Genomic DNA, 16,686 nt, shown 5'->3' on the forward strand with positions numbered 1-16,686 from the left:
CACTTCTTGCATTATACCGCTTCGCCCAGTTCCAGCTTTATAAGGAATATAACATTGTTAACACATTTACAAAAAAGCGTAATTTTTTAAAACACTTATTTAAATTAATCTTATCCTACATTATAAACCTAATAGCCGTAACCACGTGATAAGTAATTACTCACAAGCAACTGCGACTACAATTACAACATGCGATCGTAGCATGATCGTAAAGTAAAACATACAACTCGCTCCTGGGGGAGTTTACACGGCTTGCAATCACACACTGCACGCTGTTCATTGTGTAAGTACACACGTTACTAGAATGGCTAGTGTTCCATTTTCTGTAAAGCCATTAATCGGTTCCTCGGCTATGGTCAGCACAAAATCCACAGTCGATACGTCGGCTACATTCATTCGCTTAACATCTTTCCGCACGGTTGGCACGGTGGGCCAACACAGAGGGACTCTGGAAGACCTCTACAAGCAGTGCAAGTTTTACCGAGTAAGTAGTGCAATTTTTCAATGTGTAAACTGTTTGTGTAACTTACAGTGGCCCTTTGTAAGTGTAGTGAAACGCCACCGATTCCGAAAGATATCCGGCTGATTCGTATCAGATACGTACGGTGATTGTAGGACGCCACAAAATAATTGATACACTTTAACGCATCGCTCCGAGAACCGCTCCGAGACTGTGACGTGCGTAAGGTCATTGATATTCAACCCGCGTAATTTTCAACGCTGCATTACAGGTCGCTTCGCTTCATTGATAATTACGAACGGCGGGTCGAACTATTCAAAAAAAAAACGATCAACAAAGCAACTAAATAAAATCGCGCTTTAATCCATTTTGTGGTGAAAAATACAAAGTTCGATTTTTTTATCAGATCATGAGTTTGCTTTTGATGTTCAAAATCTTCCAGATGCATTGGGTGCGGCGAGATAACAGCCGCTGATATGATACCCAACCCCTTAAGTAGAAAATGTTTATCGTGTTGCGTGAACACAATCTCGACCAAACAGGGGGGTTTGTTGTAGTTTGGTACATTCTATTTTGTAAACAAATCCGTGTTAAAAGGATATGATTTGAACCGTGTAGTATATAAAACCGTGTGTAAAAAAATCACCGATTTATGCTAGAATGCACGCGCCTAATCGTAACCCGATCGCCCCATGTTTACAAACCTATCAATGGAAGCGAAACGACAGTTTCACGTTGATTCAACGTGATGCAGCAAGATTTGCTTCAGTGCAGTGGTCCATCATGCGCTTGGAGCGCGCGGAAAAATAAGTTAATGTTTATTAGATGTGCTTTGTCGTTCATTCTGCGCTATCGGTTAATGCCGGTCAACAGACATTAGCTGCGTGGTATTGTAATGGAGTAACGTACGCAATGGTGTAACGATGCTGAACACCAGAACATGCTAATTGCGCAGATGATTTGTCTCATAGATCTCAAAAGAAATTTATCGTTCTCGGGTCATTTTAGTTCACAATTGTTGTGACGATAGCTGAATAGATCATACTCGATCATGCGCGATAGTAGGTTGATCAGAGGAAAAAAAATTAGCAGTACATCAGTCAGGGTTAGCAATAATCATAGCTCATTTCACCACCTCGCTCCTTTGGCATATCTGCATTCGATTGTGAGATAGATTATGCAAAGTGTAATAAAACGATATGCGCAATTGGAACGTAAGTTGACCGATCGACGAGAGATAGTTTCATTTAAAGCAGCACGATTAAACTTGATTTGACCTTCAGTGCGTGTTTAAATGTACAAAAGTGCACTACCAGCGGATTGGTGTGAAAGTGAATTCACTTTTTTTCAACTCGTTTTACGTTGCAGATTCGTCTTCCAGCTGGTGAACCATGGCGAACAGTTACATAACAACAATATCAAAAAAGTATCCCTCCTTCCGAGATGAACCCTTAAAAACGGTTTACCGATGGTTGGAGGGTAAGCAGGCTGACGATGGTGCCGAGGGCTTGTGGCGCATCCACGACACCCTGTACGACTTGACGGACTTTATCGAGCGTCATCCCGGTGGCCCTGAATGGTTGCGCCTGACAAAGGGGACGGACATTACGGAGGCGTTCGAAACGCACCACATTACACTGCGCGCGGAAGGCCTGCTAGCGAAGTACAAAGTGCGCGAGGCCACCCAGCCGAGAGCGGTCCGTTTAACGTTCCGTGACGATGGGTTTTACCGGACACTGAAGCGCCGTGTGCGCGACAAGTTGAAGGATATCGACTATGGTCCAGCGAAACGTTCTAAACTGATCATCGATTCGATGCTGGCAGCTGCATTCGGGCTGGCGTTTCTTGCCATACGGTTGAACAGCTATGCACTCGCAACGGTGTCGGGACTGTTCGTCTGCTGGACAATGATTAGCGCACACAACTTCTTCCACCAGCGGGACAATTGGCGTATGATGGCGTTTAATTTGGCTTTTTCGAGCTATCGGTGAGGAACAGTTAAACTGATGGGTTTAATCATCGTATCGTATCATCGTTAATCGTATACATCAATTGTTTCCCTCCCCACAGTGAATGGCGTGTGTCGCACGCGATGTCTCACCATAACTTCCCCAACTCGATATTAGACCTGGAGATATCCTACTTTGAGCCTTTCCTTTGCTGGTTACCCAACCCGTCTATTAAGAGCTCGGTTAAAAGGTTTGCATCCTGGGTGTACGGACCGTTAGTATATTCGCTTATGTTTTACGGTGAGTTTATCAAACGTCTACAAGAGACGTACCAGACGGGCAAGAACACATTCTTCCTGGACGATCTCGTAACGCTGATACTTCCGACGTTCATGTACGTGGTTGGAGCTACCAGCTTGTGGGAAGTGATAAAGATGTGGCTGTTCATCGTGCTGGTCGCCAGCTTCCTGTTTGGTTTGATCGGACTGAATGCAGCCCATCATCACCCGAAGGCAGTACACGACGGAGATCAAATACCGTAAGTTTGGAATTGAGATTTTAAGGCACATTTCGTGCTGTAGTGTATTGCATTAACCCATCCTTTTTACAGGGCTGACATCGATTTTGCCGTCTATCAAATGGCCGCCGTAATTGACCGGTCAGACACGAAAGGATCACAGTTTATGGTGCTAACAAGCTTCGGTGATCACTGTTTGCATCATCTCTTCCCAACGCTAGATCACGGCATTCTTCCACAGCTATATCCAGTGTTCTTTGAAACGTGTCGTGAGTTTGAAACCGTCTATCGGGAAATACCTTGGTTGCAGCAAATTGTCGGTCAGCACAAACAGCTTGCCCGTGTAGAACCGATGACGTACGAACCGTCGGAGAAGCTTACTTAATGTAATCGGTAGTCACACCATGAACCAAAGATTCACATCAACAAAAAACTAGTTGAGAACGATTGGTGTAGTGCGATCACAAGCAATATGTAACACGCTTAAGTGTGTGTGTTTTTAGAATGTACAAATATGATGGTGATTAGGTTAGGTTTCCTGCCAAAAGTGAAATAAAATGATACAATTTGAATGAAAGCAAGACAAAAACGTTTTTTTTATTTGAAAACTTTTGTGATTTGTCTCTTTCATTACACCCAACAAAATCTGAAACTGCTTTAGTTCGTGTAAGACATAATTAGTTCATTCAGATCCATTTTAGCACCAATCGACCAACGCCATCAAGCTTCGTTTGACATCATTCTCATGACGTGACTGAGACTCACTGTTGCTAGTTGTGTTGGCTTGACATTGGCTAGATTTCCATGTAACATTTTATTTTTTTTATTAATTTGATCAATTTGTTTGCACTTAAAATTCACACAACATTGCAAAATAAATACAATGTACTAAAAATTAATCTATTGTATTAACAGACAAAAAATAAAACTTAATTGAATTAAAAGTACAATCGCTCTATGGCACACTATATTAAAAAATTGTGATAAAGTAAATGAATCTGATAACGAACTACATTTTTACGATTGACAATCTTTTCAAACAATATAGGATAGCTCACTTGCATACATGGCTGCAGCTGGCATACAATGTACAGTACAAGTTCTTCTTTTTTTGTGCACTGTTGTGTTTCCATTTTCATGTTCACAGTAATTTAGGTTCATTTGTGTAGCAGCGTCGACATTTTTAGCTTTACCAGTTAAACTATTGCTATTACACGTTTTGATGGTCTTCTGCTTTATGCTGCCATTATTATTTGCATCTTTTCTAATTTTGTAATGTAACCTTTCGGGTCAGACTGATTTTGTACATCGATCAATGCTGATAAATTGAATTCCTTTGTTATTTGCAATGTTTCGCGTCTCATCGGCTTTATAATCTTTTCCAGTTCATATGGACTACTTCACCATTAATCTCTACGTGAATTTTGATTTTCGGTTTCACGAGAATCATTTTATCTTGATGGTCTGTTAGGCAATAATCTCAGCAAAATGTCATAAAATAATTGAAGTTCTATTTGATTATTTTTTTTATTGGACTTATGCTGCCCAACCGGTGGTCCCTTCGTTCTAGACATGAAATTATTACTCGGTTTGCTATTTTTCCAGAACTGTTATGTTGATCGTATTTTGTTATTATTGGTGTTAAAATCTACGCTAAAACATTTATTGTTAACCAACTAAATTATTCCTAGTTCCTTAATATAACTGGCATAATGAAGCTATAATATGTTATTGATGATGAATCCTCAGGAAGACTGTAATCTACGGTTGGAACGCTGAGGTCTCTCTTCCCTTGGTATTCATCTTTACTTTCTGATGTCTAGGGACCAGAATTAGGCTTCTATAGGAAGCTTGTTCAAACTAAATAAAATGTGTAGAATGCTAGTTAAGTTAAATACCATTTTTATATCCTTGTTCCAATGTGGTATTGAAAGTTCGAACAAAAAGTAGAACTTGACTGACTCTGCGTAATGGCTGATACAAATAAACTGTTAAACTGAGCGCAACCAGATGGCTAGTATTTTTTCACGCATGCAGTATAAATGAAGAACTTTAGAACCATCTTATTTTAGGTTATGTAACACAAAGTTAAGCCACTGGCAGTAACCCATCCCCCCACCTGTGATACGTAATAGTTGAATGATCCCTAACCTGAGCTAGTGAATGATGGAGTGGAATATTCCTCTTCACCTTCTCCCTATACAGTCTTTACCTTCTTCTATCTTTGTCTTTCCGTAGATAGTACCCTAGTTCTTCCTAGTACTCTGGCTTGTCTAAGAGATAGATTGTAAAGCGCTAGAGGTAAACAATTTGTTCAATACAATAGTAATTATATGGAAATTTCCATCACAAAATAACAGCTCGGACATTCAAAGTGATTCAAATCGAGGTGATAGCAACATTCATCAGTGGATCAATGTGTATCGATTTCACTACGCGTTTCTAATTGATATCTTAATTTCTCGCCATGATTGCTATCTTTCTACGCCTCAGATGCAGTTTTGCGTACACTGCCTCTGTTTCTGCTTTCGTTGCTTAAAATCCTCTCGTGGCTTTATCATATTCAATTAGTTTATAGTAGTTTAAACTTAATGAAGTTTAATTCGATTACTTTTGATGCTCTAAAAGCTTCTTAAAGTTTGTTATCTGTAGCTTGAATAACCAACAAAAAATAAGTCCGGCATGATCCTGTTAAGATTTAAACTCCATCCTGTCATGTTGCTGAATCGTGTGTTAATAATTGTGTAATTCAATTGACAGATTTGTTTTATTTTTTTGTCCATCATCAATAAACTTCACTTTTCTACAATAATATACATAGGCAACAGAAATTTGTCTTGGATTAAAAGTTATAATTTTTTTCACTGAAAAAAAACTATGAAGACATAGACGAATGTTTTTTTCAGTATACGGCCAGGGTAGTCGATGTTCAAAAATTGTGCCATTCGCATCCTACACTGCATCCACACCAAACGAGTTGTGGATCTTTTGCTAATGCTGTAGAACACAAGCAGCTTCAATGTCAAGAAAAAGATGCCGTAGCAGATCACCTTGATGCCGATAAGGTCGTTATAATCATAAAAAATAATCACATCTCATCTATTGCTGTAGGTTATGTTATCATATAATTCTTGAATAAATATTTTAGAAAAAAAAATTCTGTCTCTCACAGCACTATCCCCAGCACTATCTATTGCATCGTTTTTGATTCCTGTTGCAACTAAAAATAATGAATGAACGAACAGGAAAATTCTTACAATCGTATATAATTTTGTTTTCTTTCAACATGTTTCATATCGCTCAAAAATGTTTAAAAACAATAAACTAAAATTTAGTTACTTAAGTATTGTTCAACTGCCTTTTTTCATTTGTATTCTACCGTTACTAAAACTATTCTTTGTTATCTATCAGATCGACTAAACTAGTAATAAAACAATAAAACTCGTTGAAGAGTATGATAAATACATATCGACCTTACTTCTTATGTGTGTCATGAAAACCAATAAACATCTTCAATTTTGAAGGGTCATTTGTATAGAGAAAAAAAGAGGAGCTGATAAACAACCTTGACTTTCAAGTAGTTAGATTTAAATCGTAGGAGAATGACCTCGATATTAACCTCGAGCACATTCGGAACTGGAAACAGTTATTTTATAAGATAAATATGCATCCTCGGGGCATTTTTCATATTTCGCATACATTTTCTGCTTGGGCTAGGCTAGGGGATGGTCGTGAACTGGCTTGAATAGTTAAGCGCTGCTGATTCAATCGCAACGATGCTGAGTTGGCGAGTTTTTTTTCTTCGAGACATATGCAAAGCACCCAAAACCCGATTGATCGTTAGCATGCACGGCGTCTTGAAAACCTGCTCTCTAGGTCTATTACTGGCGAAAGAGAAGTGGCGCTTGAAACGGCGAAGAAAGCACTCAAAACAAACTTTGCAATACGTTGCATAATAAAACACTGCGAACGTACATTGCCATACCCGAAATAGGCAAATCGTTGCATATGCAACGTGTAATATTACACCGCCAGTGCAATGACCTCGCTCGTGTCCACGTGGCTGTACACGTTCAAAACAAACCAATAAATAAGCTTCACATACATGCCGTGGCGATATATTTCCTGATTGTGTGTTCCGGTGGCTTTATTCCTTCTCATCACAAAACCAATAGTAAGTGTGTGTAGTTTTTAATGTTCTTGAACATTTCCACGAAACGCTCGCTCGGCAAATCCGGTTCACAATCACTTTTTGGTAGATCTGCTCAACATTACGAACACCGCGAGTCATCTATTTCGGTTGTAGCGCGCGAACCGTTGATTCGTCCGCAACAGTGTTGCCGATGATCGCGCACAGACTGGACGTGCGTGTTGGTTGATTTTGCATTGTGCTTTGTTGTTTCACTGCTGCAACCGGCCCGTGAATTGTGAAGCTGCTCTGAAGCTCCCAGCTCGGCGGGGAAAGCTTTGTTGCGGCCCAGTATTGGACACTGATCGGTGAATATCCGAAACAGCAGCAGGGTTTAAGTGATGCTGCAGTTATGATTTGCTGTACGAGATTGTGATGTGTTTGGCGAACATTTTATTCCCAGTGCAACCGGTGTTTTTGAGTTAGCGTCGAACAAAAATCTGTTGATGTGTGCTGTTATTAATGTTCATGAATATGCATGATCGATCGGTTTTAGAAGATGCATCAAAAGCAAAATTAACATATCGTGAAATTAGTCACAAATACAACCAAGAATGAGAAGCATAATCACTTTTGCATGTTCTACTTGGGTTGAGCGTGGCTTTCCCGGAACCGGTCCAAATACTATGACAATGAACAACGTGTCTAAAGGGCCTAAGGGAGTTTAACCGGTTTGTGCGCGGCCGTTGTTATAGCTATCCGGTTTAGATTTGTAGGTCGTTCTAATATGCCTAATAAAAATTCTTCCATTTCAAAATCTTTTAGCCCCAAAACAGTGTGTCCACGTGCAAATTCTATTCGTTTGGGGGACATTTGCAATGCAAATGTTTCAAGAACAAGCCCATCAATATGTCATGGTGGACCCTTAAACATGACGGTGGTGGATCACACAAACAGGAAGCCATTGTTTCGGTCGTAAATAGGTTGCCGTGTGGGTTCGGATGCGAGTGCTAAATATGTTTTTATTTTAACGACTTCACCATTCGTGTGCTAAACCTTGAAGCGACCAGTAATTCCAAGGATCGAGATTTTTGTCACCCTTAAAACGCCAGCACAAAGAAACACATTTACAGTGAAGTGTTACGTTAGGAAACATACCATTTCTGGGGTTCCAACAGGTGAGAGAGTTTCTGTGCCTTATCCAATATGCTATCGTTCAAATCTGCGCCTGCTCAATGGTGCATCGTAAACAAGTGATCTGTGACGTGATCTGCACCGGAAAGTATAAATACAGCACAAAACCTAAGTTTTCCCAAGGCCACAAATCCCAATCGGACGTTTTGAATGAACTTCGGCATAAATTTCGACCTATATTTCGTATACCGAAACGTTTTCCGCTATTTGTTCCGACAATCAGTCAGTCTCGTACAAACAGCAGGAGGACTGCAGGATTTTTGCTGTCATCGTGCGGATGTCTAGCAAAAAGCTCAATTTCAAAATTAAAGCAAAAAAGCTTGTCACAGCCGTTGCCACATTATTTTTTTTATGTGTGGCGATCGACCGTCTTTTTTTTCTCTTGCTTGCTCCTGCTAATTCTAGTATTTGTTCGATTCGCGAGTTCTGTTCTGCGCTGGTGGTGTGTCTTGCATCGCGTTCGTTCGTTCGTTCTGCCTGTGGCTTGTCGCTTTGTTTCGTTTTGACTAGTGGTATAGGATTTAGACCGTACTATTATTTCAAGGTTAGGGTATCCTCGCGTCATGTGCGCAAGGGTAAGTATGATAGTCATATACTGGAGTGATATTGCCAGCTCGCCCATGTGTGTTTTCTGTAAAGATAGTAATGGTAGGGAAATATCGGGAATCGATCCCAGACTTACATTTGGAGGCAATTTACCGTGGTGTTTCAAGCGTCCGCGAACCGATGGCACCAACAATTTGGCGCCAAAAGGATTGATACGGACCAGGTTTTGTTCTACGTGCGATGCTTCGAACGAAGTACCATCAGCTGTTCTGTTATGGTTCTATTGCCGGTGATGCTTCGTGCGCGATGCATCAACATGTTGTGCACTGATCTGAGCAATAATGTTTTTTAGGTTGGTGTTTTTTGTACGAGTGTTTTTATTTTTCAAACATAGAATGGCGATCCTCGCACACGGACCGTTTTTACGTAGCTTTAGTTTGGCGATTTTACAATGATATTTGTTGAATTATGTATGGGTTTGTTGTTAAAATAAACATTCCTTTTTTCGTAGGCATTCGTGACATCTAATATGCAAAGCCATACCAGAACATTATCAATCGTACATATTCTTGGCTCTTGCTTGATACCGAATAGGATCATTACAGATGTCGCGAAGTACGTTCATGTACAGTGCGATGTTAAATGTTTCATTGCGTTTGAATTTCTACATGCGCTTTTTATTTAAAGTGTCTGAGCATCTTTCGCACGGCATCGATTGCGCTGGTAAGAAGAGAACGCTAGAGAATGTTCCGTGTGTTACGTTCAGCTGTGTTGTGATATGTTTTGCACTTAATATTAGTTTTCCAGGAAGTGTCGCTACGGTCGCATCCTACAGAAACAGTTTGGCTCACGGGCTTAGCTGGTGCAATGCAATGCAATGAGCAATTGAATGAAAGGATCGATGGCAAATGAAATGTTTTGATCAGCCACTCTGGCCGGCAAAGACAAGCATTAGAAGAATGCTTCGCGGAACACCGGCCACGCAATCGATTTGTATTAAGATAAATGCAAACAGAATTATTATTCATATTAAATTGATAGAACTGTTTAGCTTTCGCAACACGAAGAAAGCTGTAACGTGTTCCAAAATATGTTATGAAACTTAAAAAGAGCTACATTAACACAAAATAGCTGTGTGTATATATTCCAATTCACTATCAATTCCAATGTTGTTTTAATATTATTGTTCAGTATATTATGACTATTATTCCACAACCGTGTGAAGCTGTGATACGTTCGTCAGAACGTCTTGTCACACATAGTTTGCGCATTATTTCATCGGTTGATCATTTGACGATGGGTCTGAACGACAAGCCATGCATACATTTCTTAAGATAAAAATATCGGTTGAATCATTGGGATCACCATGCATATGCTTCCATTCATATGATACGACGTATACACATGATACAAATGTTGGGATAATTCTGCAGTGTGAGCATATAACGAACTAGTACTTTGGTGGTTCTTTATTTCACGGTCGTATAATCAAATCGGATTCCAACGCCCAAAACGTCTATTAGCTCATAACAAAATCGTGGTAGAAAACAGCAACAGCTTCAACACATGAGCATGAGCTGTTGTTTTATTTTTGTGTGATGCCTTTGTGCATTCACCTCTCATAATATGGACTAATAATTATGTTAATAATAATGATAAAAATTAGGAAAGCAAACGTACAGCGATTCTGTATACGATCCCGCGAACAATTCGGGTAGCTTCGATTTGTTGTTGTAAACCAATGCATTTGTTGGTGTTGTTGGTGTTTGGAGCAGTCTGACAACCGCACGGATTGTACACTTTTGCATCGACGGTAGAACGAGCGTGGGTACGAGCAAGAGGGCATAACGCAAGAGAAGCGAACGGCATGAGAAAACTCATCAGACACGACTCGAGCTTTCTGACCGACTCTCGCTCAGTGTAAGTGCGAGCAGGCACGGGATACTGTTTAGAGGGAGACGTTCTGTCATTTGCTCTTGACAAGTCGAAACTTTTTGCTTGGGAATGTTGACAACATACCTGTCGGTCGTTTATTGCTTACCCTTATTTCCTCCGTACGCTATATGAAATGTGGTGGGTGATTTGATGAAAGTGAGAGCTTTTTTGTTTCTTTTAATAACGAACATATGACATAGCTTGGATTAACATCATGCATGACTGAACACAACCATTGTTTGGTATGAATAAAACAACAGGTCATTGAAATGACTGTGCTGAGTAATTAAGTTGGAAGAAATAAGTTTTGTGTAGTGTTTGTTGCACCGAGCGCATCGCTTCTGTACCGCAAAAAAGCATAAACGCGTTTGTTGAGTGCAAACCACAAAAAAGGGCCACCGAAAAATGATAATTAAAACAAATGTTGCGAAATAGTTAGTCTACGCAAGCGGAAACGGTAAAGGGTTAACAAATAAAAGGGAAACCATGAATTACGCCTGTTTCCTACCTACGTTAAGGTTTAACCTACGCCTTATGGTTGCAGTCAGAAGATCAGATATTTTTAACTAAAACTCAAACATCATATAATTTTTTTTGTATTATTCTTCATTAACGAAGAAATTGTTGTACATGACGGCTTTATTAACACGGGCGTCTATTTGATTTTATGAGATTTTCCCATAGAAATGTGTTCGCATTTCTGTATTGAAGATGCTGTATTTTTTAAATGTAAATGCTGTATTTTTTTAGGAAATTTCATGGCGTTAGTTGTGCTTTACACGCAGGATATCAATTGAATTGTGGTTTGTGAATTGTGTCCCATTTTACCGAAATTCGAAATTCGTGTTGTAGGTTGTTTCGGCCATTCAAAGCCGGAGATTTAATAAGTTACAACCATAGTTAAAGTTAATAGAGTGAAAAATACTACCATAATCCGACAATTTGGAACTGTTGTTAGACTTCGTGCGAATTTCACGTGCTTAACTCCAACGCAGCGATTTTTAATTTTTTTATTATATTTTTACTTGTGATGAAAAGAAAATATACATTAAAATAATAAAAAAAAACCTTAAGAAACAAATAGTTCAAAAGATATGATTTGCTTGATTGGATGACCTAAAAATTGTTTACCATGAGCTAAAAGAACCAAAAGAGCACAACCCAACCATAACAGCAAATGATTTGTTCGTTGAGCCTCCTAACGTTTTACATGCCTTCTGTGCAACCGTCGGTGAGGGAAACACACCAAGTAGTAAGTTCAATGTCTAAATTATTTATTATTAAAATAATCATTGTAAACAATTTGAATTTTTAATATGGTTTTACTTTGCTCACTGTCCAGTATCAGGAAGCAAACTGGTGTCGCTTTCGGTTGTAATGAATGACATGTTGTAAATATTTATGATTGGATGGATTTCGTCAGCCTTAGTTAGCCTTCTACTACTATTCACGGATGAGAACATTTCAGCTACCCGCCGGCTTATAATTAAAACTGGGAAGTAACTGTTAAAATTTCGGCCATATCTATCTTATATATAAATGGTCTACGAAGCACATTAAGCAATATACCCTAAAAGTCCAATGAGCATGATAAGTATCAGAAAGCAGTGGAATCAACAATCAATTCTTTATTTACGACGTGCACAAACAAGTGGTTGTTCATTTAGGCCAATCATTTTGTGTGATATTCTGCTTGAACGGAAACAGGTAGTCCTTCGGTAGATTGGATCATAAATTAGTGAAAACCATATTTTTTTCTACTCAAAGTCATACGAACCAACGAAGCTGATACGATTGCTCCCATAGTCATAAACATTACAGCGCGTAGCGATCACAAAAACTCGTCATTTACATAGTTAAGCTACGTCACTTGTCACAAATGTTGTGGCGCTCCAAAGCCCACAAACGGTGTCATGCTCAAGTTCATGGTCAGCATCTGCCGTGTGATAAACGATCGACTAATCCATTATTGAAAGCTCCCCCCCAGCAGATCCGCTCATTGTGCCCATCTGGCCGTGTGATTGGGTGATAGTTAACATTAATTATCATAAAAAATGTCTCACATTTTACTGCTCTTTCATGCCTGCTCCAAAAACATCTCGTTCAGTTGGCGCACGCTGACCGTAACGTATAACCATGGCCGAAAGATTCGAAGGAAAGTCATCTCATTTGTCAGCAGTTCCAGCAACCGCTTCATCTTATGCGACGGACATAACGCACCGCTATCCGACATTTCGCGATGAGCCGTTCAAAAGTGTGTACAACTGGCTGGAGGGTAGACGGTATGACGATGGTGCCGAAGGTCTTTGGCGCATCAATGATGGACTGTACAATCTGGAAGATTTTGCACGTAACCATCCGGGAGGCACCGAGTGGATACGTCTAACGAAGGTGTGCGTTCTTGCGACATCTACGATACAGGAACACTGGTTACAATCATGTCTGAATTTTATTGCAGGGAACGGACATTACGGAAGCATTCGAAACGCATCACCTCAGCCGACGGGCGGAACAAATGCTTCCGAAGTTCTTTGTCCGGAAGGCAAAGCAGCCACGTAACGTCAGGCTAACGTTTCATGAGCATGGATTCTACCGTACGCTTAAGCGACGCATTAGCAAGCAGCTTGGCCATGTGGATCCCACTCCAAAGGAACACTCTCGTCGGATATTGGACGCACTGATTGGAGCGGTACTGGTGACGGCTTATCTCGCCATAAGGCATGAAAGCTTTACCATTGGTTTAGTTTGTGCCATTTGCGTAAATGCAACCATTATTGCCGCACACAACTTTCTGCACCAGCGGGACAACTGGCGCATGTACGTTTTCAATATTGCATTTCTGAGTTATCGGTAAGTTGACGATTACTGTTGAATGTTACCAGAGCAAACATGGAATCCTTGCACTGCTTATTTCAATAAGTTCTTTCTATGATCTACAGGGAATGGCGTGTGTCTCACGTGATGTCGCACCATCTGTATCCGAACTCGGTGCTCGATATGGAAATTTCTTCGTTCGAACCATTCCTGTGCTATTTACCGTGGGCGGATCTGAAGAACAGCTTTCAGCGATACGGTTCCTGGTTCTATGGGCCGTTCATCTACGGTTCGATCTTTCTGAGCGAATATCTTAAGCGTTTGATGGACAGCTTCAGTCAGGGAAAGAACCGGTTCCATCTGGATGATCTCGTCCCATTTTTCATGCCTGCGTTCATGTACGCTACCAATCCGGATCGGATCGCACTGATTCTACAAATGTGGCTGTTTGTGGTGCTGATGGCTAGTTTCTTCTTCGGTCTAATCGGGTTAAGCGCTGGACATCATCACCCGAAAGCGCTCCATTCCGGTGATTTGTTTCCGTGCGTTACATTAGCGTCTGTTCGCCTTAGCTTCGACCAATCTAACCGTGTTTCGAAATCTTTAACCTGTTCCTTATTTCCGATAGTAATGACATCGACTTTGGACTCTACCAGATGGCAACGATCGTCGAGCGGCGAGGCGTCGAAGGATCGTTATGGAAAGTGTTAACCACCTTTGGCGATCACTATTTGCACCACCTGTTTCCTACACTAGATCATGCGATCTTGCCACAGCTGAACGGTGTCTTCCTGGCTACATGCGATGAGTTTGATGTTGGTAAGCGGTTCAGTTCGTGGTTTTCGCAGTATATTGCTCAAAATTTGCAGCTCGCTCGTGTACACGCCAAGCAGTACCAACCGCAAAAGTCACAGAAAAAATCCAAATCGAAAACAGATCGGGTGAATAGTGACACATCTAGGGTTCGCAAATCATTACTGTCTGCTCACTGCAAGCGAACAACGAATGGAATGTTGGACAGGAATTTGCAGAGAGTACAGAGATAGATAGGGGAAACTATACGAACATGTAATCACACAGAGGACGTAATTCTTCATCAGTAATAGTACCAATTTTAGTTCGTGCTGTCACCAAATCAGTTAAACAAAAGCCAGTGTGTCAAACTGCAGTTAGTTATGATTTTTTTAAACCGTAAACGTAATAAAGAAACCGTAAAGGCGCCGTAAATCCAAGCGTAGGTCAAACAGAGGGATATCTATACCCTGATGTAAAGATTTTTAATAAATTATCATTATTTCGCGTGTATAACATATCTATCACGGGTTTTTATACAAATTTAAAGCAATAAATTTTACACATGAATCGTGGACTAATAGTAGCATCATGAGTCTTCACACGACATGACCGATATCAATCTCCCAGGCCAGTTGTTCTTGGGATCAGGGATCCCAATTGGTGGAGCCCGGTGGATTGTAAAAGTTTGTAAAGCCCATGATATGCACGATTCCGCCATTACGTTCGTACCAGCATCTTGAGGATCGTCTGTTCCAGAATATGTCTCATCCTCCCAAGTGGTTGACACATACCATTATAATGCTTGATTTTTTTTTTTGGATGAGCCGCTATATTGACGAGCTTTACTACTTGTACGAAGTGCCCACTTTTGGCAATCACTGTTGGCCTGATCATGGCATTCGATTGGGACAGGTAGACCCAGCCTGTAAATCGTCCGCATTGATAGGAGAGACGTAGTAGGCTCAACCAGAAGAGACGGTAAAACGGAATGGAAGAAGACGTCGCACGGCAGGAATAATTTCCTTGAAGTTGAAGCGTCTCCAGGATCTCGCGAATCGATGTTAAGAAGGACTCCCACAGAATCTCGCTCTGCAGCATCAACTGTACCAGATTTATTACGCATGGCCAGCTGTCTAGACCACCTACCTTCACACCGTTTTATTTCGCTGTTTCTCCGTTAGGATCTGCTCCCAATCTGATGCTCCATATCTCAACACAAATGTGGCTACGTTGGCAAGGAGGAACCTTGTACTACTGCTCGGTCCTCCTATGTTTGTCGTGATTGATGCCAATGAACATATAAACAATAGCGTGTGATATCAGTGATCGCGATCATATAGCTTTAACAAACAGAGCAGAAATAAAGAAGTCATTCCACCTAAATATACTTCCCGGGTTCGATGCGAAAGTTTCTTTCATTCGTTTTTGTCAATAAGTCACCAAACGGAAGAATGTACATTTTCGAATAGAAGTATCTTATTTCGTTATTATTACCTTCTCTCATCTTTTTTTAAATTATAAAAATAAATACATTTTGTATTACTTTTGTTATAAAAATATAATTAAAAAAAACATTCAGAACGAAAAACTATTTGCCACGGATACAAAATGAAACAACATACAAAACCATACTCAAGAACGAAGAGGAATTGTGTTGTGCAGTGGCATGGGGATAGTTTTTGGTGTGAAATCAAATAGGGTGGGACAGATAAAAAAAGGTAGAAGGTGGACCCTGCGGGCCTGAGAGCTGAACCAGCAACTCGGGTTCCACAGGCCACGGATAAGAAAACTGAACATGGTTGGTTTGTGGTGTGTACAAAAGCAAATGGGATAGTAGTAGAAAAACTGTATAAACACTATCTGCAAATCATTATCATTTCTGTTTTGATGTTCCGCAGCGATGTTGCTGTGCTGTTTAATTCTAAGTATTCCGTTATTTTGTTTTTTTGTTGTTTTTGTTTGGGTTCTTCTTCTTTGTTTCGAATGTCCCACACCACCTTCGTCGTGACCAAATGTTGTTGTTACTGTATTCTTCTTTCTTCTATGTGTGAATGTTTTACTGTGTTCTTCTGTTCTTCATCTTCTTGCAAATTGGATTGCTTTTCGCTCAATTTTAACGCACCGTGTTTTCACGTGTCGCAGTTTGTGTTTGGTTTATCGACATTCGCCTCACGCTGATCGCTGTGCTTTGAGGGTCGCATTCGTTTGTTCATATTCGTCTGCCACGGAATCTGTGCGGCCCGGCGCTCCATCTCGCCGCATCCGCACCATAGCGCACTGGTTTCGTGATGTTGTTTGAATTTCGGTTGTCGATTTCGATGGTGCACCGTTCGCCGGAACCGGAGGG

General features: G+C 40.5%; 3 protein-coding genes across 31 annotated transcripts in view; 2 read left to right on the forward strand and 1 right to left on the reverse strand.

The window, feature by feature from the left end:
• Positions 1 to 347: 347 nt before the first annotated feature.
• LOC125762624 (cytochrome b5-related protein) lies at positions 348 to 3,515 on the forward strand. The gene is made up of 4 exons (XM_049424957.1): positions 348 to 484; positions 1,829 to 2,447; positions 2,531 to 2,947; positions 3,020 to 3,515. The coding sequence occupies exons 2-4, from the start codon at positions 1,852 to 1,854 to the stop codon at positions 3,309 to 3,311; spliced, it is 1,305 nt and encodes a 434-aa protein (XP_049280914.1). The 5' UTR covers positions 348 to 484; positions 1,829 to 1,851; the 3' UTR covers positions 3,312 to 3,515.
• Positions 3,516 to 7,195: 3,680 nt separating this feature from the next.
• On the forward strand, positions 7,196 to 14,921 carry LOC125762618 (cytochrome b5-related protein-like). 3 transcript variants are annotated; one of them, XM_049424948.1, is made up of 6 exons: positions 7,196 to 7,423; positions 7,881 to 8,233; positions 12,838 to 13,121; positions 13,189 to 13,580; positions 13,670 to 14,086; positions 14,173 to 14,921. In XM_049424948.1, exons 3-6 carry the CDS (start codon positions 12,867 to 12,869, stop codon positions 14,588 to 14,590), a joined length of 1,482 nt encoding a protein of 493 aa, XP_049280905.1. In that variant the 5' UTR covers positions 7,196 to 7,423; positions 7,881 to 8,233; positions 12,838 to 12,866; the 3' UTR covers positions 14,591 to 14,921. The 3 variants fall into 3 exon arrangements, with proteins under 3 accessions (XP_049280905.1, XP_049280904.1, XP_049280906.1); XM_049424947.1 differs by having other exon boundaries at positions 7,196 to 8,233; XM_049424949.1 differs by lacking the exons at positions 7,196 to 7,423; positions 7,881 to 8,233 and adding an exon at positions 11,552 to 11,982.
• An 872-nt stretch (positions 14,922 to 15,793) lies between these two features.
• The window catches only part of LOC125762605 (myosin heavy chain, muscle), a 26,807-nt gene continuing 25,914 nt past the window's right edge, over positions 15,794 to 16,686 (reverse strand). For all 27 annotated transcript variants that reach the window (XR_007418238.1, XM_049424905.1, XM_049424896.1 and 24 more), the window contains one exon: positions 15,794 to 16,686. This exon is cut by the window's right edge and continues 1,020 nt beyond it. The gene's annotated coding sequence lies outside the window, so the exon portion shown is untranslated.

Source organism: Anopheles funestus, chromosome 2RL, assembly GCF_943734845.2.
Source record: "Anopheles funestus chromosome 2RL, idAnoFuneDA-416_04, whole genome shotgun sequence".
NCBI lineage: Eukaryota > Metazoa > Arthropoda > Insecta > Diptera > Culicidae > Anopheles > Anopheles funestus.